The sequence below is a fragment of the Ascaphus truei genome, chromosome 15, assembly GCF_040206685.1.
Source record: "Ascaphus truei isolate aAscTru1 chromosome 15, aAscTru1.hap1, whole genome shotgun sequence".
Lineage (NCBI taxonomy): Eukaryota > Metazoa > Chordata > Amphibia > Anura > Ascaphidae > Ascaphus > Ascaphus truei.
In genome coordinates, this window is record NC_134497.1 from 5766202 (window position 1) to 5793385 (window position 27184).

General features: G+C 47.4%; 1 protein-coding gene across 24 annotated transcripts in view; it reads left to right on the forward strand.

Annotated features, from left to right (window-relative positions):
* Nucleotides 1-27184, forward strand: part of LOC142466446 (cadherin-like protein 26) — a 101149-nt gene that overhangs the window by 31539 nt on the left and 42426 nt on the right. For all 24 annotated transcript variants that reach the window (XM_075571390.1, XM_075571377.1, XM_075571389.1 and 21 more), the window contains exons 3-10: nt 3494-3607; nt 7798-7947; nt 10400-10544; nt 12343-12509; nt 13715-13846; nt 14484-14669; nt 20861-21174; nt 25280-25422. In XM_075571390.1, the coding sequence (XP_075427505.1) occupies nt 3494-3607; nt 7798-7947; nt 10400-10544; nt 12343-12509; nt 13715-13846; nt 14484-14669; nt 20861-21174; nt 25280-25422 (1351 nt within the window). The remainder of the gene's footprint in view (nt 1-3493; nt 3608-7797; nt 7948-10399; nt 10545-12342; nt 12510-13714; nt 13847-14483; nt 14670-20860; nt 21175-25279; nt 25423-27184) is intronic.

Genomic DNA, 27184 nt, shown 5'->3' on the forward strand with positions numbered 1-27184 from the left:
CATGTGATGGAAAGCTCTCAGAGCCCAATTCCAATGGAGTGGATCCCGCCTTCAGCGTAGGGAGCAGACTCCCCTCACATTGAGTAGGGGGCCCAAGACACAAAGGGGGGGGGGGTCCAGGTCAGACCTAAAACTATATGAATACACCCCATTATATTACAAGCGTCAAATGTTCAGACAAGTAATTCGGCAAGCAGGGTGAATTCCCAGCATAGTACCTCAATACCTTGACTACTTTTGGCACGTACTCACAATGACTAAAACTGCAATAATTTATAGTGAAAAGAAGAGATTTTTAAGCATTAAATATTTATTTATTCATAAAATGTGTTACCAGGAAGTAATACATTGAGTTACCTCTCGTTTTCAAGTATGTCCTGGGCACAGAGTTATGATGGCAGATACATGGTTACAAATACATAGTTACATTAAGTGAGCAGGGGTTATACAGTATATACAGGACATTGCATGCACAGTAATAGATAATATATACTGTATTAAAGGCGTATGTTACCGTTACAGACCAGATTAAAATGTGAGACTGCCTTAGTTTTGAAAGAACTTAGACTGGTGGCGGCTGTGAGAGTCTCCGGTAGACTGTTCCAATTTTGGGGTGCACGGTAAGAGAAGGGGGAGCGGCCGGATACTTTGTTGATCCTCGGGACCATGAACAGTTTTTTTTAAGTCAGATCTCAGGTGATAAGTGCTGCATGTGGTAGGGGTGAGGAGCGGGTGTGGTAGGGGTGAGGAGCGGGTGTGGTAGGGGTGAGGAGCTTGTGTGGTAGGGATGAGGAGCGGGTGTGGTAGGGGTGAGGAGCGGGTGTGGTAGGGGTGAGGAGCGGGTGTGGTAGGGGTGAGGAGCGGGTGTGGTAGGGATGAGGAGCGGGTGTGGTAGGGATGAGGAGCGGGTGTGGTAGGGGTGAGGAGCGGGTGTGGTAGGGATGAGGAGCGGGTGGGGTAGGGGTGAGGAGCGGGTGTGGTAGGGGTGAGGAGCGGGTGTGGTAGGGGTGAGGAGCGGGTGTGGTAGGGGTGAGGAGCTTGTGTGGTAGGAATGAAGAGCGGGTGTGGTAGGGGTAAGGCGCTTGTGCAGATATATAACCCCCAATGTTTTTTTTCTTCCCTTATAAAATTCCTTAGTTTTATTGGCTGACACCAAGATATTGACAATGACTTTGCTTTTGCATTTATGATGCTACATTATGTCGTGGAGGAAAACTCACTCCACACTTATTATTATTATTATTTAGACAACAGCAATCTGAGAGTTTATTGCAGCGGCCGCTTACGGGAGTACATTAACATTAACTCAGGACCTGCTGTCTGACCTAACACAAAGGCACTGACTATAGGCTCTAAGTAAGCGATCTTATACCAGAAGAAGGGGCGGGCATATTTAATATCACAAGGCCAGCTCATATGGCTTCATTGGACATCTTACTTTTCTGTATCTGTTTTTTCTTGCGGTTACTTGTGTAGCCCCCTTTCCCTATGCGGCCAGGTAGGAAGCGAGCGCGCTGGTGCTCGTGCCCTGTGCCCTGCTCGGCTGGGCGATTCGTGGCCGGCTAGGTGAGCGCGCGGTGGGGGGGGAGTGTCGGAGGGCACGGCCAAGACGTCACGGGGCTAGTTTGCCCTCGTTGGACGAACTGCTCGCGCATCGGCAAATTCAAATTTGCTTGCTTGGCAAGCAGCTAAGCGCCACGCATGCTCAGGCGCTCGCTCACGCTGGCCACACACATTGCTGCATGAGCGCGCCCGCCGGCTCAGTGCCACCCTGGCCGAGGCCTTAGGGAAACTACGCTGGCTGCTTTACCTGTTGCTCACAGGAGGCCTAAGCCTCCGCCGCTGGGAGCGTGGGGTGAGCTCTTTCTCCTTTAGTGCAGCGCCTCCACCTATGAGGGATCCCAGCGTTGGCCGGATAACCCCTCACAGGAACCAATACAGTAATGAATAATACACACACAGGTATATAGCGGATCATTACTGTACACACATTAACATATACTAAGCACATGCAAAAAATAGTACTCCTGTACCCACAGTGTACACCCAACGTCCCACATGGTGAATCCCCCAAAGTACTGAGGGTGTGGTGGCACCAACCATCCCAATGTCAGTCCCACCCAAGTGTGAGGTAGGTGAATCGCTGGTGCACTTTATACCTGCCTGGGCACTCCTGTACCTAGGTGCAGCTTGATGAAACAAAGGGATCAGTCAGGTCACAGGAAGTGGGGCCTCCAACAATCCCCTCTCTCCTTCTGTGCCCCGATCCGCCATGTGAGGCGATCTCCAGCCGGAGTGTCTCACCTAATGTCTCTGTGGCCAGTGTCCTGGCCCAGACCGCAGGGCACCGGTCCAGTCACCGATACAATAACACCTCTATGTGTAAAGGGGAAGTGTCCCTATCTGGGGCCTTCGCTGCACACTCAGCGGGCGGTGACTCAGGGCCTAGCTGGGGCCTAACGGGTAAAGCTAGTCCGAGTCCGGGGAAGCACTGCTCCCTGGACACTACCTGCTTCGTTGCTCCCTCTCTCTCGACTCCCTCACGGTCTGTTTTTGGCATCAAAGCCTAACTCCCTCCTCCTGCTCCTTAAACCCTATTGGCTGGCTGGCCCCACGTGATGTTTCCTTCCCTGAGGATCCTGGGAGTTGTAGTCATGCGCAGCGTCTTGCGTAGCCAACTAAGATGGCCACTGCACTTAGCACCCACTGTGCATGCACATCACATGACACTGCACATGCGCAAGATCCTAAGATGGCCACCTGATCGTGCAGGGCTCCGGCACCCAACCTCCAGCGCCCCCCGCACCTATGGTTGGGGAAAGGGGGGGCTCGGCTACACTTGGTTATACATTTTTGCTTTATATATATATTAGCAATTAAGCAAACAGGAAAATTCAGGTGCTAAGCGAACGCAGCCTTCTCAAGGCCGACAGCTGGTACATCTGACTCTGTAAGGGGGAGATAGTAGATAAGATGAGAGGTCCATCTTAACAAAGAAAGTTTCAGCATTAAGGAAAGTTTGAAGGAAAGAAATTGTTACACACACATTTTCCCTTAACCTGTAACACGATGAGACACAAAGCATGACTCTCTGTATAGCTATGCATAGAAATAATGGCAAAATATTATTCTTCCATAATTACGTCATGTTATTTGCACCAAAAACACCAACCTGAAGTAGTGCGAACATCTCCGGCGAATAATCTGATGCAAGAAACTGAACGAACGAGCGTCTTACATGTGACACAACTGGGAGCAAAAATGGTGCCTGGAGAGCCAATGTGTGTGCTGCCATCTCCTCCTCGTACAGTATCTGACACGTCGCCCCATGTTTCCCATCCTATTTCTGGTACATTTCTCTTTGCTTTGGCGGTCCCCCCTTTGCTGTTAGAGGTCACTGCACATGTGAAGAGCTGGATGAAAGAGATAGGAATTGAGTCCCAAGAGATTCCGCTTGGGTTCCCTTGATCATGACTGCTCTTCTGTCCCACAGAAACCCCATGGAGGGGACCAAAGGACATTGAACCGTCAGAGGCGAGCCTGGATTATTGATGCCTTTGAGCTTGTAGAAGAACTGCCGGGCCCCTACCCACACCTTATTGGCAAGGTAAACCCTATTAAAATGTGGTATTTCTGTTACAGAACCCCTTATAAATAGACTAATTATATTTATTTAGCCCTTCAATTGTGGCAGAATTCATTAGAATTGGCACAAAATGAACCATATTGAAGCCCAGTGAAAACCCTCACAGTTACATTGAAGGCATTAAAATGCATTTTTAGCTACATACACTTACTTTTTTTTAATAACACATTTTATTGACGTAATGCAGTTCACAATGAATGAATCAGTAATAAAGTTCAGTAGGTTATGAAGTCAGGAAGTCAGGTCACAGTGCACATCGCACATACGTAGGAACACATTATTACATCGGGATTTACATTAACCTGCTTGTTTGATAACGGTATTGTTATTTTGAACTGTATTATTAGGTTCTAAGAAAACCATTTCACTTAAACACTACTGTACATATACATTTTTGTTAACTTATAACCACAAACATTCAGGTGATGGATGTTAAAAGCATTTCTTTTCACCTCGTGCTAATTACATCTGCAATCTGTACTTTGTGGCTTCTCTTAGCACAAAGTAGTTACATTTTGGGTCATTTTGAATAAATACGCATCTTGGCTTTTTTGTGAGTCAGTCCATGTTAATGTGCAGACAGACTCAGAATACAACTCATTTAGAATGTATGTATGTATGTGTATGTATGTATGTATGTATGTGTATGTATGTATGTGTGTATGTGTGTATGTGTGTATGTATGTATGTATGTATGTGTATGTATGTATGTGTATGTGTATGTATGTGTATGTGTATGTATGTATGTGTGTGTATGTATGTGTATGTATGTGTATGTATGTGTATGTATGTGTATGTATGTGTATGTATGTGTATGTATGTATGTGTATGTGTATGTATGTATGTGTATGTGTATGTATGTGTATGTATGTGTATGTATGTGTATGTATGTGTATGTATGTGTATGTATGTATGTGTATGTATGTATGTATGTATATCTTTAGTTATATAGCGCCTTCCCAGGTACATAGCACTTCACAGCAGTGATACATTGGACATAATAATATAACAATATAATAATATATACATCTTTTTTCAACCTCATCTACTATGTAACTATGTAACACATAATGGGAATAAGCGCTTCAGACATGAAAGTAACATTAGGAAGAGGTTACACTCCATGTGGTAAGTGGGGAGAACGTACAGAGACAGTAGGAGGGTGTTCTGGTAAGTGCGTCTGCAGGGGGCTAATGTCGATGTATGAGGTGTAAAGTATCAGCCATGGAGCTACCCATATGCTTCATTAAAGAGGTGTGTTTTAAGATGGGTGCAAAAGGTGGATAGAGAGGGTGCTAGTCGGATATTGAGGGGGAGGGCATTCCAGGTGTGTGGGGCAGTCAGAGAGACAGGTTTTAGGTTGGGGGGGGGGGCTTTAGATACAAAAGGGTTAGAAAGAAGACATCCTTGTGCAGAACACAAGAGTCAGGCAGGTGTATCGTGAGAAATTAGGGCTGCGATGTAAGGAGGGACAGATGAGTAAATAGCCTTAAAAAAGAGAAAGAGAATTGTGTAAGTAATACAGTATTTCATCGGAAGCCAGGAGAGGGATTTCAGCAGGGGAGACTCGGAGACAGATTTAGGAGAGAGTGAAATAATAGATTGTAGGGGAAATAGGTGAGAGGCAGGAAGGCCGGACAGTAGAAGGGAGAGAATGAGGGCCTGTGTTAGAGTTTTAGCAGCAGTGCGACAGAGGAAAGGGCGAATCTTTGCAATGTTACGGAAAGTACAGGATGCACAAAGCAACCTTTAGCACTTCACGGGTTCAGGATGCTGTACCTCTTGTTTTTTTACTAGGTTTGAAGCAGGGGGGTCTCCGGAGCTGAACCGCATTGATTTCCACTCTGTGGACCCCCTGCTTCCTCGGATACCAGATACTGGGTTCCGGTAGCAGCTCCAGCTGGGCACGGATAATGTCTGTTTAAAGGTCCATAATCTCGCGGGCCAACAGGAAGGCGTGACGTCATCTCTTGCGGCTTCCTATTGGCCCGCATGCTGCGGGACCTTTAAACAGAAGTGAGATACTGGCACCCCCTTCAGATGTAAGTAACTCGGGGAGCAGGGGGGAAATCTGTTCTTTTTAAAAAAAAAAAAAGGCAATTCTCCTTTAAAGCAGGGTTAGGGCTGGGTGAGTGGCCGGAGTGGCAGAGTGACCAGTCCAGCTGCCACATTCCAGAGACCCATCCTATATATGGTAGTGGTGCTAATCACCTATTAAAGACATGACCAGGACTAGTATTACATTATACAAGATGCAGAAGACACAGGAGGAAAACAGGATAAGTAAACCTGCCGGCAACAGGTGGCGTAGTCGGCACATTCTATGTGAGATTCTAGCTGGCACCCCGTGACATGGCCTACAGGTTTGGGGAGGACACCTGCTGCATGCAGAATTACAAATGATCAGTACTTCATTTATTATTCAAACCTGGAAAGATATGAAGCAGTCACTCAAAAGTAAGATCCGCATTCCTGCGTGCGAGGTGTTACATCGTTACTTAACGTGTCAAAAGTTCAAACGTAGGGCTTCATGCTATCAGTGTCTGCAGTAGTTGGTTAGAGCACTAACACAACATTCATTTCAAAGGTGTTAACGCATGCTAAACCACACGCATCAGCTAGTGAATGCGAGCCAGTGCGAGGGGGATGGGGGGCTATATGGCTGCTTAGGGACTTTGCAGGGGGGGATTCTTCAGATCTGGTGCTATTTACTTTCGGTGTATGTATATGGCTGTGTAGCACTGTTTTCCCCACCCTCTGTGAGATGTTCTGCTGGCTACAAGGGTTGTTGGTGCACATACCTGTGAGGGTCAGGAGAGCTGAGCTGATCTGCGATGATAAGGAGATCAGGACAGGCTTTTGGTGTCATCTGAGTTCTTCATCTGTGGTTCAGCGCCTCCAGCTTTGGTGGGCTCCATGTAGAATGTAAGCAGTCCCTCTGAAGCACATCTTTCATACACCCTGCTACTGACTCAGATCCAGGCAGGTGTAAGAGATAACAAAGGGTCTTTACTTTTAGCAGTCATTGCATGGTGGTTTTTCAGCGTTGCAGGGTCTCAGAGGATCCAGGCCTCTGGATGACGCATACTCTCTGAGTCTGGAGCCTTTGCTCTTACAGACCAGTCAGCCTTGCGGCCTGACTGGCCTCTCACACTCCCAGGAGGGGAGGTGAGGTTACTCACGTCCACTCCTTAACAAAAGGGTGAACACAGACTGCTCTAAATTTGTCTCTTCCCTCCTGAGGAACCAGAAGGGGCGGGCTCAAGGTCTGTTCCTATACCAGATAGGCTAACACAGGCCATGAATCACCACCACACCTCCGTCACTCAGAAGGGAGCATGAGGGGGGGGGGGGTCAAAAGCCCACAGGATTGGCCTATCACAGCCTAGACTGCTTAGGGCTGACGTGATAGGGGGAAAAAGAGAGGCAGAATGAACTTACCATGTTACAGCTGCTTGTTCAATTTTCAGCCCTATTAGACTTCAATGAGGATTTTCAGGTGAAAAAGGCCCTAACGGCCTAAGATCCTTTCTAACTTTCATCGTAATTACTCACTTTTTTTTGTGAATTCCTCATCAGTTTCCATTTTTTTCCCCCGGAAGAAATCGCGAGATTTTGTCCCGGGATTAGACCCCACTCACCGCACCGCACAAACTGTTTTACAATAGGCCCCTGATCACTGGAATTGCTGCAACAATCTATCCATAGTGATCTATAAAAGCAGCATCACTTAGATCGTAAGCTCTGCGGGGCAGGGATTTCCTTTCCTATTGTCTGATCTTATTTGTTGCGCTTATTGTATGATAATTCCCTGTACTGTATTGTCTCTCTTGTAAGGCGCAGAGTACACTGTGGGCACTATATAAAGGCATACATACATGTGTTTTATATTAATTACATTATCAATTAAACCTTTTGGCTTAAATAAATAAAGGGGGCTCTTACTTTATTGTATCTCCTCTTGCGAAGCGAAACGGCATCTTTAAAAATAAGTAAAATCTATACTAAATTGGGGTGAGGATTGTGGTCAGGGGTTTTTGTTGCCTTGCGGAGTGTTTGGGAGCCACACGCGTGTCCTGCAGGCTCACGCACTGAGTCATTGGAAGCCCCTGATTTTCCCCTGCTTGAATAACATGGCTTATCTCTGGCAGGTGAGTGTGGATGAAGAAGCGCTAGTGAAGTTCAGGATATCCGGCAAAGGAGTGGACGAAGATCCCAAGGGGCTTTTTCGTATTGACGAAGATGGCGGATCTATCTACGTGCTTCAGAAAATAGATTTTGAAGTCACGCCGCTGTTTCAAGTAAAGTGGATTCTCCTTCCAGAAAGAACGTGTCACTGCGTCACTGCGTCACAGCGTCACGCCGGTCTAGGGCTCTCTGGGACAGGGCCACCCAGAATGCATTATTTGGGCCTCAGTCTTTCCTTGTGCCACTATCCCTGCGTGTGCCACTATCCCTGTGTGCCACTATCCCTGTGTGCCACTATCCCTGCGTTTGCCACTATCCCTGCGTGTGCCACTATCCCTGCGTGTGCCACTATCCCTGCGTGTGCCACTATCCCTGCGTGTGCCACTATCCCTGCGTGTGACTGTCTCTGTGTGTGTCTCTCTGTGTGCCACTATCCGTGCGTGTGTCGCTATATGTGCCACTATCCCTGTGTGTGACTATCCCTGCGTGTGACTATCCCAGTGTATCTCTCTCTGTGTGTGTGTACTGTATCTCTCTCTGCGTGTGTGTATCTCTCTCTGCGTGTGACTTTCTCTGTGTGTCTATCTGTGTTTATGTTTCTCTGTGTGTGACTATCTCTGTGTGTGTCTCTCTGTGTGCGACTATCTGTGAGTGTGACTATGTGTGTGTGTGACTATCTCTGTGTGCGACTATCTGTGTGTGTGTGACTATGTCTGTGTGTGCCACTATCTCTGTGTGTGTTTCTCTATGTGCGACTATTTCTATGTTCGTCCTTGGTTTGTGTAAGGAGCAATTGGGCCCCAAACTGTTGCCTCACCTAGAGCCCAGAATAACCTTAATCTGACTCCACTACTCGTGTTTCACTAAGCACCTACCAGTGAGATCACGGGAGGGTTAACAGTAAGGTCCTGCAGTACCAGCAGCATTGTGTACACCTGGGAGTATCCACTGAAAGCAGGGGTTGAAGTTTCATGGTAGTAAGGTTAAAGTTAAAATGTATCAGTACTTTTTCTTTCCACACCCACAGTACCAGTACTTTTTTAAAGTGTCTTCAACCACTAGATTAAAGGTGTGTATATATATATATCAAACAAAGACAAAAAGAAGCGCCAGCTCCAAGGCATAATATTGTTTGTAAAATTGACAATTTATTAAAAAGCAGAAAGTGGCCGCCAGGAATTGCACTCACTTCAAATAGTGAAAAAGCATTCAAGGGAGACAGTCTGTAACCAGCTGAGACTGCAGGAGGCTAGAAAGCCAGGTAATTGCGGTAGATATACACAAGCAGTAAATGAGGATACTTATCCGTGGCTGGATGGGAGATAGTAGTCAGTGTGTGAGCAGGAGGGGTGGTGGTATTAGGCAGGTAGCTTATACACCATCCGGTGTAGTAGGAAGATATCCAGATGTCAGCTACTTCACTCCATGTGCCTGACGTGAAATCATAGTCCCAGCATTCAGACCTTAGAGCACCCAACTCCGTAAATACAGCTCCGTTTTGCCCGGAAGTATCCTCTGCTCTTCCTCATGTGTAGTAAGAAACTGTCCGACCTCGGCCCTGAGGTCATCACGCAAGGTGAGGCTTCATATATATATATACTTGCAAGGTACGGAAGACAGCCCAATGCATGGAGGGATATTCACTGTCTAGTGTAGGGGTTCTCAATTCCAATCCTCAAGGGCCTCTAACAGGTCAGGGTTTCAGGATATCCCTGCTTCAGCACTGGTGGCTCAGTCAGAATGACTGGCCTGTTGGTGGCCCTTGGGGACAGGAGTTGGCCTCCCCCTGGCCTAATTCCTTCTCTGTAATAAAGGATCCGTTCCCCCCAAGTGCTGTTTTCAGCTTCGGGGAACCCCTGGATACGTACGGCTGAAGCTAGCGCCATTACCGTCACCTCCTGGGGAAACAAAATGGAGGCTTACATCTCCTCATACACGAGGAACTTTAATTCATGGAAGTACCAGTGTCACCTTTCCCAGTAAGTTTCTCTGGAACCAGGCGGTCGCCGGAGCTGAAATTAGAATGGTTCATCCCTATAAAAAAAATGGCGGCTGTGTGACCTTCCGGTGCAGTCGTTTGCACATTCTTCGCCTCCGTGCCCTGCCCCTCTTACTTTCTGCTCTTGATCTTTGCAATCCCATTTGGCAGTGATGGAGATCAAACACTGCTCATCAGAACGTCCACATTGCAGGTCCATCTGGCAACACAATGTTTAAAATAAACTTACCCAGAGATTCCTCCCCCCTATGAGTTAAGTGAGGGGAGTAACATGCTAGCAATCATTTGGAAACCTGAAATCTGGTTCTTACAAAGGAACCATTGGTATGTGTACCCCAATTAAATCCAATCACCCTGCACCTGGATCACTAAGCATTGCTTTGCTCCATCTGGCGTTTCCCCTCATCTTCCCGGCTGCTGCATCTTACCCCTCTGTTCCCATCGCCCGCTCTTTTCCCTCCGACTTATAAATCTCATTTTAATTGCGTTGGCTTTGAAAGTCAGCTTCTGAGTTTGTGTAACTTCTTTTCTCTCTCTCTCTGTCTCTCGCTTTCTTTTGCATGCAGTGGGAATTCAATTCTATCATGAGAACGACGGAACTCGTAGATACCAAACTGCGCATTCAGTTAAAGATCTTGGATATCAATGATAATGCCCCCGAGTTCAACGCCGACTCTTATGAAGTTTCCATTAATGAAAGCTTTGTGCAAGGTACGGTGCAAGATGAGAGCTGTACATACAATCTGCTGCGATGGATTCGGGTCACCCGCCCTGCTGTCCTCTCCTTGCCTCTAATTGCGCAGGGGGGCTGTAACACACAGATTCACACATTTCCCAAGGCTAATTGCACCCTGCTGCATCGATAATACAAATCAGGCGCATGCACAAAGTTGCTTCTAAAAGTGTCCCTGTCATTTTCTCGCCAGAAGTCAACAACAGATATCAGATCGCCCCCTCATGTCGCCCCCTCATGTCGCCCCCTGGTCTGTTCTGCGTTCATTTTTTTGTGTCTTGCTTTCTGGTCTGAGGGATACAAAAGCTGTTCTAACCCTGTGTGTGCCAGCAATGCTTTGCAGGTCCCCTTGGCACGCAATGGGTTAAGCCATGGATTTCCACCTCCAGCTCCTCAAGCTCCCACCAGCAGGTCAGGTTTTTAGGGTATCCCTGCTTCAGCACAGGTGGCTCAATCAGTGGCTCAGTCGATCCACCTGTGCAGCAGCAGGGATATCATGAAAACCTGACCTGTTGGGGGGGTCTTGAGGACTGGATTTGAGACCCCTGGGTTATGCCTGTGATGGTTTTTAAGATTGTTTTCCTAATTTAAGATACAGATGTAGAACTTTGTTCTGTTTCGGGCAGCGAGGTGAGTTGCACCCCAGCAGATTATCACTGTGGGGGGCCTACCTGGAAGCATGGACTCCCCCTCCCCCCTCCACCGCATGATAGCGGCAGGCGAGGTCTCCGCAGCGGCAGCTTTTTGCTTCTCCAGCTGCAGTTCTAGAGACAGCGAGACGTGCAACATCTGTATGTGGAGGCTGATCAAAGAACAAATCCCCCATATACAGCTTTCCGTTCCAATGTTAGTGATTCTTACAGCCGAGTTAAGCATTGTTTTTACGTATCAGTGGTTATTAGACAGAGATCTGCAAATGTTTCACTTCAGTTCTCCAACCCGGGGAAATTTGCCTTTTTATACTTTTTTGTATTACAATTTTTTTGGCAAAGAGCAAGCGTTGCAAAAACAACCCCAAAGGCAAGGGGGTTTAACTCCAGGCCTGAAGACCCCCAACAGGTCAGGTTTTCAGGATATCCTAGCTTCAGCACAGGTGGCTCAATCAGTGGCTCAGTTGAAGAGCCTGTTTTCGACTGAGCCACCTGTGCTGAAGCAGGGATATCCTAAAAACCAGACCTGTTGGGGGGTGGGGGGGGGAGGGGGGGTCTTGAGGTCTGGTGTTGAGAACCCCATGCACTAAAGGGGTTAGTCAATGTGATTCAAAACTCAACTGAATACTCAGCTAAACAGAAGTACATATTCAACAGCCTCTGTGTTTCCTTAACGGACACACTGTTACCTACACTGGCGACACACTTTATTCGAGCTCGGCTAGTCCCACGAATTCGGGTATACCCGGGTGTATTGAGGTTTGTGACTGTTTTCTGCCTGAGTGCATTGAGTTATTTTCCAGGCAGGGATTGAAGCATTTTATTCCCGCTGGCTGCAATACTGCACAGTATATATATATATATATACTGCATTACAATTCATGAATTTATGCCATCTGGTAGACACGCGAAGCATTGCAGCCTATTAAATCCTAATCATTATCATTTAACAGATCAGCCGCCCATCAGCCAGGCATGAACCCAGGCTGGGAAGGCAAACGGAACGGGGCTTGTCAGAGCTGAGGAGCGGCGCATTCCAGGTATCTGCCAGGTACATACTGGGTATTTGCTCGAATAAAGTGTGTCGGTGCAGTACCTGATGAAGGCGTTTGTCCTCTTGTTGCAGGCGGGACATTCCTCACAATGCTGGCTCATGATAAGGATGAACATTCCAGCCCCAATTCCCTTGTGCATTATTATCTCCTGTCTCAAACACCTGCCGATCCCAACGTTGAGTTCACCGTCGACAAGGAGAAAGGCTTCATTTCGTTTAAAGGCTGCCTTAATTACGAGGTATATGTGTTTCCTGCCCTTTTCTCCCCCCTTTGTGCTAGGGGATTCCCAAACTCCGTCCTGGCGAAACCCCAACAGGTCAGGTTTTCAGGGTATCCCGGCTTCAGCACTGGCGGCTCCATCAGTAGCTCAGTCATTTTGATTTTTGGGAATTTCTGTAACCCCATGTAAAGGGGATATGTATCTAAAGGCGCCTGCTAAAACAATAATAATAAAAAGGATATAAAAACCAAGCCTGTTGGACGATCAGGAAATGACTCCTCAGGATGTGCTTAAAAGAAAGAAAGCACAATACATAGCATAATACTGTTTGGTAAGATGACAAACAACACTTAAGACAACATGGATCAGTTGAGAGATCAGATAGGTGAAAATTTAAGATTAAAACATTTAATAACAAAATTCATATAGCATACATAGACATACAACACAATATGGACAATAAAAGATTATGTAAGCACACTGCAGCACCGGTGGATTCAGATGTAATGCCCACTCACCAGATGGATATTGTAAGCAGGCAGTGGATATATTAGAGAGTATCCCCTCTCGGTGAACTTTGCTGCCTGCTCCTGGGCGTCTCCGTGGATGTGTGCACGCCAGCCGGCGTATGGGCAGATGGTCTCACGTAGCACACTGGAGGGGACGCGCAGCTAATCCAGGTCGGCGGCAGCAGATTCGACACACTGTCACGAGCACGAACGACCGCTGATTCGTCTTGGTCGTGGGGGAGAATCGCCAAACACAGTGATGCAGGAGTGCTATATTCGCCACCCTACGCGTTTCGAAAGCTATCCGCTTTCTTCCTCAGGGGTAACCCCATGTACCACAGAGACTAAATCTGGAGTGGCCAACTCCAGTCCTCAAGGGTCACCAACAGATCAGGATTTACGGATATCCATGCTTCAGCACAGGTGGTTCAATCAGTAGCTCAGTCTTCGACTGAGCCACTGATTGAGCCATCTGTGCTGAAGCAGGAATATCCTAAAAACCTGACCTCGAGGACTTGAGTTGGGAACCATTATTCTAAGGGCTAACCCCTTTCCCAGCAATGCAACACTGCTCTGAGAGGGGGTTACAGAATGAAGTCCTCACCTGTCACCCAGAGCTTTTCAATTCCTAAATTCACCTCTCCATATTACACCCTCCTCTGTGTGTTTATGTTGAGCTCCTTCTCTTATTTATTTTTTTCATTTCCTTTGCAGACTAATAAAAATTACAAGTTGGTCATCCAAGCGAAGGACAATGGGGTCCCCACCCCCCTGAGCAGCACATGTGAAGTCCTGCTGAGTGTTGTGGACGGCAATAATCATCCCCCAGAGTGGACCACGGACAGCGTAAGATCCCACAGAGCACTTCGAGGAGCACACCATGAGAAGAAATGTCTCCGTTCTCTTATACAAAGAACAACCAGGCGTGTGCTGTCCTGTTTGTCTGATGGTACACAGCGGGAGTGGCCAACTCCAGTCCTCAAGGGCCACCAACAGGTTAGGGTTTTAGGATAAAGTACAGGTGGCTCGGTCAGTGACTGAGCCACTGATTGAGCCACCTGTGTTGAAGCAGTGATATCTTGCAAACCTGACCTGTTGGTGGCTGTTGAGGACTGGAGTTGGCCAGTCCTGGTACATAGTGATTAACATTGTCCTGTAAAGGAGTAGTCTTTCTCAATCCTCCACTGCCATGGAGGATCATTCTCTCTCTCTCTCTCTCTCGTTCTCTCTCTCGTTCTCTCTCTCGTTCTCTCTCTCGTTCTCTCTCTCGTTCTCTCTCTCGTTCTCTCTCTCGTTCTCTCTCTCGTTCTCTCTCGTTCTCTCTCGTTCTCTCTCGTTCTCTCTCTCTTCTCTCTTCTCTCTCTCGGCCCAGCACACTTCAATCACACTTGATACAAGACACACGCTGACTCTTTCCAGGGCTTCGGCTGTTCTGTGTTCACAGTCCCCACATTTTTTTTTTAACACGGGTTCTGCTTTGCAGTTTCACGCCCGGGTGCCGGAGCGGGAGATCAATGTGACTGTCCTGAAATTTGCGGTGACTGACCGGGACACCCGGGACACCCCTGCCTGGAGAGCTGTGTATTCCATCACCGCCGGCAACGAGAAGGGGAATTACAAGATACAAACCGACCCCAAGACCAACGAAGGCATCCTCACCGTAGTGAAGGTACGTTCAGTGTATTAGGATGAGGGATTTCTGTAGTCAACCCTTCATCTATGCAAATGTCATCTTCTTCCCTGTCTTCTTCTCCCCTGTCTTCTTCTCCCCTGTCTTCTTCTCCCCTGTCTTCTTCTCCCCTGTCTTCTTCTCCCCTGTCTTCTTCTCCCCTGTCTTCTTCTCCCCTGTCTTCTTCTCCCTTGTCTTCTTCTCATCAAGGAAATACTGTTACCCCCTGTACCACCCACAGAGACCAAATCAGGGGTGGCCAACTCCAGTCCTCAAGGGCCACCACCAACAGGCCAGGTTTTAAGGATATCCCTGCTTCAGCACAGGTGGTGCAGTCAATGGCTGAGCCACTGATTGAGCCGCCTGTGCTGAAGCAGGGATATCCAGAAAGTTGGCCACCCCTGGTCTAAAGGATTCTTATTATTTTTTTATTTGTATGGTGCCCAACATAGTCCAAGGTGCAGTACAATGTGGGAGGGAGGACAGAAAGTGTATTACCATAGAGTTAAAAATACTTGCAAGAAAGAAGAAAGTTATTCACAGCGGAGGAGCGCTCCAATTGTGTCTTGCAATGTAGATGGTAGTAAGCAAAATCCTCTGCAGCTCTCATTAGAGAGCAATTTTAATGTACAAATAAAACGTAAAATTTAGTATCCCTTAACTCAACGGTGCGCAAACTTCTTGAGCTGCGGCCCCCCCCCTCTCCCAATGGCTCGGCATCAAATGATGTCGCGGGTCATGTGACGTCACGTGTCCCCACCGCGTCATTTGACGCCACGTTGCCATGGCGACGCGTCTCCGAAGACCCGGCTGGCAGCAGGTAAGTGAGTTACAGAGGCCTCACGCCTCCCCCGGCATTCAATTTAAATGCGTGGGGAAGAGCGCGGGGCCTCTGTAACCGCCGTGCCCCCCCTAAAGATTCTCACGCCCCCTTGGGCGGCGGCGCGTCCCCCAGTTTGCGCACCGCTGCCTTAACTTAAAAAACAATCCCCAAAATTAAAATGTACTTATATATACAATTAAAGCTTATATATGTATCCACATGCTTTCCATCAAGCTACTAGCCTACTATGCTACATGTACATACGCTATTTTGCTCATGTTTGTCCATCATTCTATGTCCCCCACATTCTACACCTGGCTATTATAGCGAAGTAGTTTATATTTGTAGGTGTTTGTACCCACTACTACTACACAATCAGGTTTCTTACCTTGTCCACTACTACTACACAATCAGGCTTCTTACATTGCCCACTACTACTACACAATCAGGTTTCTTACCTTGTCCACTACTACTACACAATCAGGCTTCTTCCTTGCCCATTACTACTACACAATCAGGTTTCTTACCTTGTCCACTACTACTACACAATCAGGTTTCTTACCTTGCCCACTACTACTACACAATCCGATTTCTTACCTTGCCCACCACTACTACACAATTAGGTTTCTTACCTTGCCCACCACTACTACACAATTAGGTTTCTTACCTTGTCCACTACTACTACACAATCAGGTTTCTTACCTTGCCCACCACTACTACACAATTAGGTTTCTTGCCCACTACTACTACACAATCCGATTTCTTACCTTGCCCACCACTACTACACAATCAGGCTTCTTACCTTGCCCACCACTATTACACAATCAGGTTTCTTACCTTGCCCACTACTACTACACAATCAGGTTTCTTACCTTGCCCACTACTACTACACAATCAGGCTTCTTACCTTGTCCACTACTACTACACAATCAGGTCTCTTACCTTGTCCACTACTACTACACAATCAGGTCTCTTACCTTGTCCACTACTACTACACAATCAGGCTTCTTACCTTGCCCACTACTACTACACAATCAGGCTTCTTACCTTGCCCACTACTACTACACAATCAGGTTTCTTACCTTGCCCACTACTACTAAACAATCAGGTCTCTTACCTTGTCCACTACTACTACACAATCAGGCTTCTTACCTTGCCCACCACTACTACACAATCAGGTTTCTTACCTTGCCCACTACTACTAAACAATCAGGCTTCTTACCTTGCCCACTACTACTACACAATCAGGCTTCTTACCTTGCCCACTACTACTAAACAATCAGGTCTCTTACCTTGCCCACCACTACTACACAATCAGGCTTCTTACCTTGTTGATCCTGATATTATTTCTTCCGGAGACTAGTCCCTTGCTTTGGGGATTTTAGTCAAATTTGATATATTTCATTATAGTGCATAATATGTTCATGATTTGTTTCTGTGTATTGTCTATACACTATTAAAGTTTATTATTTTTGTTTTTATACTGCTAGTACGCTGTGCTTCCATACTCCCTATGTGGTATATGAAGCAGCTAGTCCAATTAGCCAATTTCTAGGGATATTTGTATCCAATTACTTGATTCCCTCTATTTTTGACCATGCGTGCGTATTTAAGGGACTGTTGTGACCTCTGGTGTCACAAGATCTGTGTTGTCTAACTGTACTCTTCCCTATGCACCGGGTCATTTTATTAATTGTAGGTATTTGGTGTGAGCGGTGTGAAACTAAGTAATAGTACTATTCAGTAGAGCCAGGTAACCCCACCCTGTTTTCCCAAGGACCTTACACCCTGAAAAAGCGAGGAGTGGAGAGAGATGGAGGTGTGGGTGTGTGTATTGCTCAGCATTGGGTTAGCTTTAACTTGGGGCATTTTTCAACGTACGGTGGTGGAGAGTCTGATTGTGCATGGTAGAGAATGATAGAGTTGAGGTGCAGTGTGGGAGAGGACTTGGAGTCGGGAGTAAGACAATGTATTGCAGGTGGTGTAGAGATGTAGATTGTGGGACATCCACAGATTGAGGGAAGACTACTTGAATAGTAGGGAAGAGATGTAGAGAGGAGCAGTGTTATGTATAGCAATGAAGGTGAGCACAAGTATCTTGAATGTGATTCTGGAGGGTATAGGTAGTCAATATAGTCATTTGCATTGTGGGGCAGCAGAGGACGAGCGGTGGGTGAGGTAGGTGACCTTGGCAGTGGCATCTAGAATGGATTGGATAGGAGACCAACTAGAATCAGGTTGCAATAGTCCAACCGGGAGAGACTGAGGGCATGAGTATGTATTTTGGTGGATTGTGTAGTGAAGTGAAGAAGCGTATTTTAGTAATACTGCGGAGGTCAAAGCGACAGGATTTGGTGAGAAACTAAATATGTGGGATAAAGGTAGGAGTCAAAAATAACACCTAAGCATCCAGCGTGGGGTATTGGGAGGGTAACTGAGCCTTTTAATTCAATTGGGAAATGAGCTACTGGTGCGGCGTTAGGAGGGAAGATTTTACGTTCTGTTCTTGATAAGTTCAGTTGGAGATAGTGGTGGCACATCCATGAGGAGATAGCCGAAAGGCAGACCATACACCTGTATGTCACCTGCAGTTTTACAAGGCAGTTTCATTGACACACAAATTGATACATCCCCGTATCATGTGTGAGTCAACTAACTAAGCAGAAACTTTGTAGCAAACAAAAAGTTTTGCTGTTTACATAATGCCCAAATTGTCGTTCCAAATATGAATGTCCAAAATTCAATGTGCCAGCATACTTTGCATGAACTGTGTAAGGCAACGGTGGGAAACTCCCGTCCTCAAGGGCCACCAACAGGTCAAGTTTTCACGATATCCCTGCTTCAGCACAGGTGGCTCAATCAGTGGCTCAGTCTTCGACTGCACCACCTGTGCTGAAGCGGGGATATCCTGAAAACCTGACTTTTTGGTGGCCCGGGGGAACTGGAGTTTTCCACCCCTGGTATACGGGGAGTAGGTAAACGGAATGACAAAGATTTATGGGCGTTGTTGCACAACGCACACCTGGTCATGAGATACACCTAGGGTTTTAGCGTTGTTTTTTTCACCAGGTGTGCATTTGCATGATCTCACGAACGACGCTTCCGTGAAAGTACCGAACATAAAACAAAATACACATGCATATGTAGCAGCCAGGCTTTATTACCCCAGGTTAACATGGGTCAACGCCAAAGCAATAAATATCATGCGCGTTAATGAGATAGCGAGCGCTGTATGTATCACCATTTAAAATGGCGCTGCATGAAATCTTGCAGGAAATATTGCGTTAACTCAACGCATTGTGTTCATGGATGCAACAAAGTCTGCTACATCTGTTCTTACCATGTAAGCAGACGAGGACCACATTCTCTCCGTTTACATAGCTTTATTGCCACTTGGAAATGACCTGCTCGATATATACCACCGTAGTGCGTCTCTCTGCTCTGCTTGCCTTCTCCGTGTTGCTTTTCTTTATTGCCTTACATCAGCACTTATCATTTCAGTTTATGTGAAAGCGAAAAATGATCCGGAAAGGTTCATGTGTACGTGTATTAACCACCTAATTGCAGACTCGTAATGCCCCCCTAAATGGAATGGATAGCAGGGAACGATTTGCCCTTGGCTACCACAATAGGTAAATGTTGAATGCGTTTTTTACGAGGCAATCCATCATTTACCCTCTGAAACTGAGAAGCTGGAAGGAATTATGGATGTAGCAGAGTGTAGAACATTGATGGATAAGCCACATAATCAATTTGCGGAGTCAGATATTGTGGGACTTGCAGCCTCTTAAAGAGCCAGTCATGCTCACTCATCGAATTCCAGTGAAGATGACACTTAAGTGTGGCTTGGTTTGAGCATCTGAATTGCTGTTATCATTCTCCCTTAACATGCAGTAATTATCAATGCTGCCTGTTACAATTCTATTGCTCCGTCTCTGATTGGATGATTTCCTTGGTGCTTCCTTCGTCATTGCTTTTATAAGGGCAGATGGTACAACAAAATGATGCTTATCCATTAAACCGATCCCTAGATCTTTGGTGCTAAACTGTGAGACAGAGGTGCTCAACTCCAGTCCTCCCACCCCCCCCCCCAAAACAGATCAGGTTTTCAGGATATCCCAGCTTCAGCACAGATGGCTCAAGCAGAGGCTCAGTCTCTGATTGAGCCACCTATGCTGAAGCAGGCACTGATTGAGCCACCTGTGCTGGAGCAGGGACTGATTGAGCCACCTGTGCTGGAACAGGGACTGATTGAGCCACCTGTGCTGAAGTTGGGATAACCTGATAACTTGACCTGTTAGGGGGTCTTGGACTGGAGTTGAGCATCCCTGCTGTAAGGTATGGGCAGTAAGGTGCCTTCCCGCATAACACTGCTTTATAAATATGGCCTTTTAAGTTAATATTATGCATCTGATGTCAGTCACTGCAATTAATTAAGCTATAATGGAGATCAGTTGGAAAATAAACACATTATTTCATTGATTTACTCGTGTTATGCTTGAGGGGCTGGCAATGCAGAGTTTCTACTTTTTATGTTTTGGTAGAAGTCTATCTTAAATGCACTGAAAGAGGTTTAACTATTCTCTGCTCTAGCGTTTGTATGATATGTAATACATTCAATGCAAAGTCCAGGCATACAAGAGTAACAGCAGCTCAGATATGGTGCTTTCCATGGTGCTGAAAAAGAGAAGACAACCCTGCTACATCGTGTAATTCTACTGTATGTTTGTCAAGTGAACCTTTTCTACAGTAACTTGTCTTACTACTAAAACCCTAACACCACTCCTTGATACATGTAATGCTAAAACTGCCTGTTGCATCTTGAAACATTGATATCTACTCTGCATCAGCGGGGCTTAACGCCAGTCCCCAAGACCCCCAACAGGCCAGGTTGTCAGGATAACCCAGCTTCAGCACAGGTGGCTCAATGTGCTGAAGCTGAGATATCCTTAAAACCTTACCTGTTGGGGGGTATTGAGAGTTTAGCACCCCTGCTCTACATGACCCATTTATCGTTAAGCTTGGGGCAGTTAGCAGGTTTTTGTAGCTTAATACAAGTGTTCTCAACTCCAGTTCTCAAGACCAACAGGTCACATTTTCAGGATATCCCTTCTTCAGCACAGGTGACTCAATAAGTGGCTCAGTCAAAGATTGAGCCACCTGTGCTGAAGCTGAGATATCCTTTAAACCTGACCTGTTGGTGGGGCTTGAAGACTGGAGTTGAGACCTCATGGCTTAATACATAGTCCACTACATCTCCTGTGTTATACTGTAGTTATTCTGCATCAGGTCCATCTCCTGATGGAAGCTGGTGCCCCCCTTGTTGTACAGTGGCAGATCTTCTACCATTTAGCTTTCCCTTTTGTAGGCCTTGGATTATGAAACTGACATCCAAAGCAAGCTGTCCATAGCCGTGGAGAATGAAGAACCTTACTTTACCTGCAAGGTTGTCCAGAAGCTTTCAACTGGCTTGTGGGTATTAGAATCGGCTAAAGGCCGTTCGGCCAAGAACGTGTTAGAGTCCAGATCAGCAGTGGTGGATATAACAGATGTGAACGACCCTCCTAAATTTTATCCTGACAAAGTAATACTTTATCTGGAGGAAACAACGGTGGGACCAGACGTCGAACTCACAAAATTAAATGCACTGGATACGGATATTCTTTCACCAAATAAAATCAAGTAAGCACCTTCAGGAGTCTTTCAGTGGAAGGTGGGCTCGTTTTATTTCATCGTTATGAAGCATCAAATATACAGTATGTTGTATGTATCAATAGTGATATACTGATCCATTACTGTGATAAAAGCACCTGACATAAACGTAGTTTGGTTATTGATCAAGATGAAGACCTATTGATCAAGATTAAGGCAATTTATTAATGTCACAGGCTGTTGTTTTTCTCCATTGTGAAGTCTCACTGGTTTAAATGTTACACTATTTCTCTAGATCAGGGTTTCCCAAACTTTTTTTTTCCGTGACCCGGTTATTTTTGAACTTCTCCTTCGTGACCCACTAAAAATGTTATCGCCTATACTGGCCTATAGGGCCTGCACACACACACACACACACACACACACACACACACACACACACACACACACACACACACACACACACACACACACACACCCACTGATACACACACACACACACACACACACACACACACACACACACACACACACACACACACACACACACACACACACACACACACACACACCCACTGATACACACACACACACACAGCCACTGATACACACACACACACACACACACAGCCACTGACAGACACTGATACATACACACAGCCTCTGATACACACACACGCAGCCACTGACACACACACACACACACGCAGCCACTGACACACACAATCAGCCACTGACACACACGCAGCCACACAGAGACACTGCTACACACACACACACACACACTGATACACACACACACACACACTGATACAGATACACACACAAGCACTCGCTCTCCCCTATACGCACACAGACACAAACAGTGAATTACAGGCAACGACGGATGTGAGTGACTGGAGAGGGGGCCAGGGACACTTGGGTGGGAGGGTGGGAGGGAGGGAGGGGGCCAGGGGCATTTTGGTGGGAGGGAGGGAGGGAGGGGGCCAGGGGCACTTGGGTGGGAGGGAGGGAGGGGGCCAGGGGCACTTGGGTGGGAGGGAGGGAGGGGGCCAGGGGCACTTAGGGAGGGGGCCAGGGGCACTTTGGGAGGGATGGAGGGAGGGGGCCAGGGGCACTTGGGTGGGAGGGAGGGGGCTAGGGGCACTTGGGTGGGAGGGAGGGAGGGGGCCAGGGTCACTTAGGGAGGGGGCCAGGGGCACTTAGGGAGGGGGCCAGGGGCACTTAGGGAGGGGGCCAGGGGCACTTAGGGAGGGGGCCAGGGGCACTTGGGTGGGTGGGAGGGAGGGAGGGTGGTTGGGAGGGAGGGGGCCAGGGGCACTTAGGGAGGGGGCCAGGGGCACTTGGGTGGGAGGGAGGGAGGGGGCCAGGGGCACTTGGGTGGGAGGGAGGGAGGGGGCCAGGGGCACTTGGGAGGGGGCCAGGGGTACTTGGGTGGGAGGGAGGGAGGGGGCCAGGGGCACTTGGGTGGGAGGGAGGGGGCCAGGGGCACTTGGGTGGGAGGGAGGGGGCCAGGGGCACTTGGGTGGGTGGGAGGGAGGGAGGGGGCATGGGGCACTTGGGTGGGAGGGGGCCAGGGGCACTTGGGTGGGAGGGAGGGTGCCAGGGGCACTTGGGAGGGAGGGGGCCAGGAGCACTTGGGAGGGAGGGAGGGGGCCAGGAGCACTTGGGTGGGAGGGAGGGAGGGGGCCAGGGGCACTCGGGAGGGGGCCAGGGGCACTTGGGTGGGAGGGAGGGGGCATGGGGCACTTGGGTGGGAGGGAGGGGGCATGGGGCACTTGGGTGGGAGGGGGCCAGGGGCACTTGGGTGGGAGGGAGGGGGCCAGGGGCACTTGGGAGGGAGGGAGGGGGCCAGGAGCACTTGGGTGGGAGGGAGGGAGGGGGCCAGGGGCACTCGGGAGGGGGCCAGGGGCACTTGGGTGGGAGGGAGGGGGCCAGGGGCACTTGGGTGGGAGGGAGGGGGCCAGGGACACTTGGGTGGGAGGGAGGGGGCCAGGGGCACTTGGGTGGGAGGGAGGGGGCCAGGGCACTTGGGTGGGAGGCAGTGACTGAGTGGGGTGACTTACCTTGCCGCCGGACGCTTTCCCCTGCTGCCCCCGATATCCCCTGCTGCCCGGGATGGGAGGTGGGCTCGGGAGGGGGTGCCACGGGAGGTGAGCTTGGGAAGCTGGCCACGGGGGGAAGCGGGCCGCAGTAGGAGCTTGTACTTCCCCCTCCGTCCCACGTTGGGAGTGGGGGGGGGGAAGGGAGCGGGCCCTGCTTGCCCTGCGCAAGCGCGCAGGACCGCGGGGGGAATCACCGCCATTTTTTTAAAATTGAGCAGGGGGGACGGGAGACACCGCGCGGCCAGCCTCGCTGCGACCCGGCAATTTTGGTGCCGTGGCCCGGTGCCGGGTTGCGACCCACCATTTGGGAAACGCTGCTCTAGATCAATATAAATATACATATAGATCACATATTGAACAGCTCAGCTTTGAATGCTCATTAAAGAAGGTGATTTAACATGTTCAATGACGTATGTATGTATGTATATCTTTATTTATATAGCGCCATTAATGTACATAGCGCGTCACAGCAGGGATACACGTGATAATTATATAAATAACAAATAATACAAATAACACATAATGGGAAGAAGCGCTTCAGACATAAAAGTGACATTTAGGAAAAGAAGTCCCTGCCCCGAAGAGCTTACAATCTAATTATATAATTAGAAACTTATGGTGTACCCCCGCTTCAGCTTGGATATATTACAGAGGGAGTGGTGCTGCAAGGGGCATGTAACTTAGTACACACAAATAGACAGACAGAGCCCCTGGTGGTAGCACTCTATTCCAAAATGATATGGTGATTTTTTTAAATAACTTTATTAATGACAATAACGTTAAAATATTGGGGTCTAAAACAAAGATTAAATATTCCAAGTGTGTGCGTCTCTATTGGATAGATGTGTCCAGAAGAGTGTACATAATTGGGTTAATGTCCAGTGTTTGGGTAGTTCACTGGCCCTAGTGTTCCTCGTGTAGAGTGAATTGACTAGAGTACTATTGGTTTGTCAGCAGTTTGGGCCACACATGCAGTGCCCCAGTAAAATATACTAGTTGGTGCTCTTAAGTATGGGACCTATGCTGTGCTATTGCGTGATGGCAGCTAAAGCATATTAAAGTTGTTGTATTGAACAAAACTTGGTCAAAGTGCACCTATTATATGTTCCCGTCACCTCCCTATACAATAGATGGTATGTTGAATAGGGTGTATGGTGCTTGGTACATAAACATCTATAGCTGTTGATGTCTGAGGTAGCTGTATACTAGTATTGATGAAACTTGTACTGGTGTATAATATGACACTGCTTTAACTCTGTTCTAGATAGATACCAAGTTAATAGCTGAGTAGTGTACCTTTTGGGGTTGTATATCGGTCAATTGACAGACCTGTCCCCATTTGGCACAGTGCTTAGCATGTGTGGTTGTATTCTGGCGCTCTAGAGGTTAAATGCTGGTTTGGTTTGCCTATTGCTAAATCGTATTGTACCCTATGAGCTGCTCGCTGTATCAGGGAATTAGCATTGTGGCTTCCTTACATAATAGATAATACAATGTTGTGCCAGATTTAATGGTTGCCTTTATTTGTATGTGACTAGTGAGTCCATTGGGACCCTAATAGTCCTTTAATGTGCACTGGAGGCTCCACGCTGACTCTCTCAATATCGTTGAGTCAGTGTATATGAACTCGAGCACCTCCGCGTGGGGCACTGCATGTGTGGCCCAAACTGCTGACAAACCAATAGTACTCTAGTCAATTCACTCTACACGAGGAACACTAGGGCCAGTGAACTACCCAAACACTGGACATTAACCCAATTATGTACACTCTTCTGGACACATCTATCCAATAGAGACGCACACACTTGGAATATTTAATCTTTGTTTTAGACCCCAATATTTTAACGTTATTGTCATTAATAAAGTTATTTTAAAGAATCACCATATCATTTTGGAATAGAGTGCTACCACCAGGGGCTCTGTCTGTCTATTTGTGTGTACTAATCTAATTATATAGACTATCAATTTGTACATGTTGATGCAGTCCAGTATCAGGTGTATATGACTTTGCTCAACCTTCTATTGTTCAGGTATATTATAGATAAAGACCCAGCTTCCTGGTTATCTGTAAATGAAGATACTGGCGTCCTCAAAACTAAGGCTCAGCTGGACAGAGAGTCAGACCATGTAACCAGTAGCACATACACGGCTACCATTGTAGCTATTGATGATGGTAGGTCTATGCATAACCTGATACAATTGTCATGAAACAATGTGATATACTTTGATACATTATTCAAGCAACACAATTGATTCTTATGGGAAACCTGATACAGGTATATGCTAAAACGGAAATCCACGATTCATGGTGATGGTGATAAGGGCCTAGGAACAAACTGGTTTAAGCCATTATTTAAGCCAGGGAGGCGCAAACTTTTTTCCCTGCGCCCCCCTGCCGGCTGTCCCCTCACTCCCGCGCCCCCCCCAACCCCAACTTACCCGCGCTCCGGCGTAATGACGTCACGTTGCTATAGCAACGTGACGTCACATGACCTCGCAGCGTCATTTTGACGCCGCGTTGCCATGGCGACGCAGGGAGGAAGCCGCCGGAGCCACGGGTAAGTTAGGTTTACAGAGGCCCTGCAGCTCCCCCGGCACTTAATTTAAGTGCCTTCGGGAACCGCGCGGGGCCTCTGTAAACCCCGCGCCCCCCGTCGGCAGTGTCGCGCCCCCCCTGGGGGTCGCGCCCCACAGTTTGCGCACCGCTGATTTAAGCCATTACTCTAAGCAGCAGAAGGCTCCTGTCCTGTTGTGTATCGGGAAAAAAACCTTTCACCAAATATTTGTCTTCACCCAAAAATTGAAAACCATTAAAATTATATTTGTATCCACTTGTAATAACCAATGTGGCTGTACACTGATAAACTCAGTTTTAAAAACTTTTTTTTTCTACTTTAAGATATATTGAAACATGTCGTGATAGTGATGTTTTTTCTGAGTTCGCCCAGCTATTACAAACATTACGGTTCCCAGACTGTGCATAGAACAAAATGCCAGTCATTCTAGTAGTTTTGATTATTTTATATCATACTTATGATACTTTAACAATGTCTAAAGTTATTACATCTGAACAAGGCTACCACTGGAGATATAACGCTAATCCGGGGCAGGTCTGTAACTAGTGTGGTGCACTCTCCAGTACCTTAACCCAGAGGTGCTCAACTCCAGCCCTCAAGACCCCCCAACTGGTCAGGTTTTAAGGATATCCTTGATTCAGCAAAGGTCGTTGTGATGGTGAGGGGGTAACCAGGGCTTTATAATAAAGGTTAAGTCCACTTGGTTGCCCCTGAACTGTGTTTTGGGGCCCTAGAGAGTCAGCTCTTTTACCCGTGTTTTGTGCATGCATTACTGTGACTGTGTGCAAATTATGGGACAATAAAGATTTTTCTGTGTTTTGCCTTTCCTGGGGTGCTGGGACCAGGAGATTTCTATGTTGTAAGTTTCAGGGTGGGTTTGCTGGAGAAAGTCTTCACAGAATGTGTCTACGTATCGGGGGTTCTGGAGTTATGGGATACCCAATAAATTGGATCCAGGAATCGAGTAAGATTCTCGGATACAGTCAAAGCATACCTCATACCCAGGAAATGTTCTGGCGACTCACCAGCAGGGGATCCTGCTGCAGCACCCAGAGGAAAGGTAAATGGGGCATGAAGGGGTTAATGTGTCCCTGCAACATACACCGTGGTCCCCAGTGTAATGAGGGGGTGCTCTGTGTTTGCTCAGAACCCCTAAACCTAGTATAAAGGTTTGGGGTTTACTCCAGCCAAGAATAAGGCTGAGAGGATTTTATTAAGATAAGGCGGTGAGAGTTTTAAAAGTAAAGTTAAAAAGTTTAAAGATCCAGTTTGCTGTGTGTAAGGAATACAGGCTAATGTAAGGGGAACCATTTAGTTTACACTCTCTTTCCTACACCACAGAACTGCAGAATGTATGAA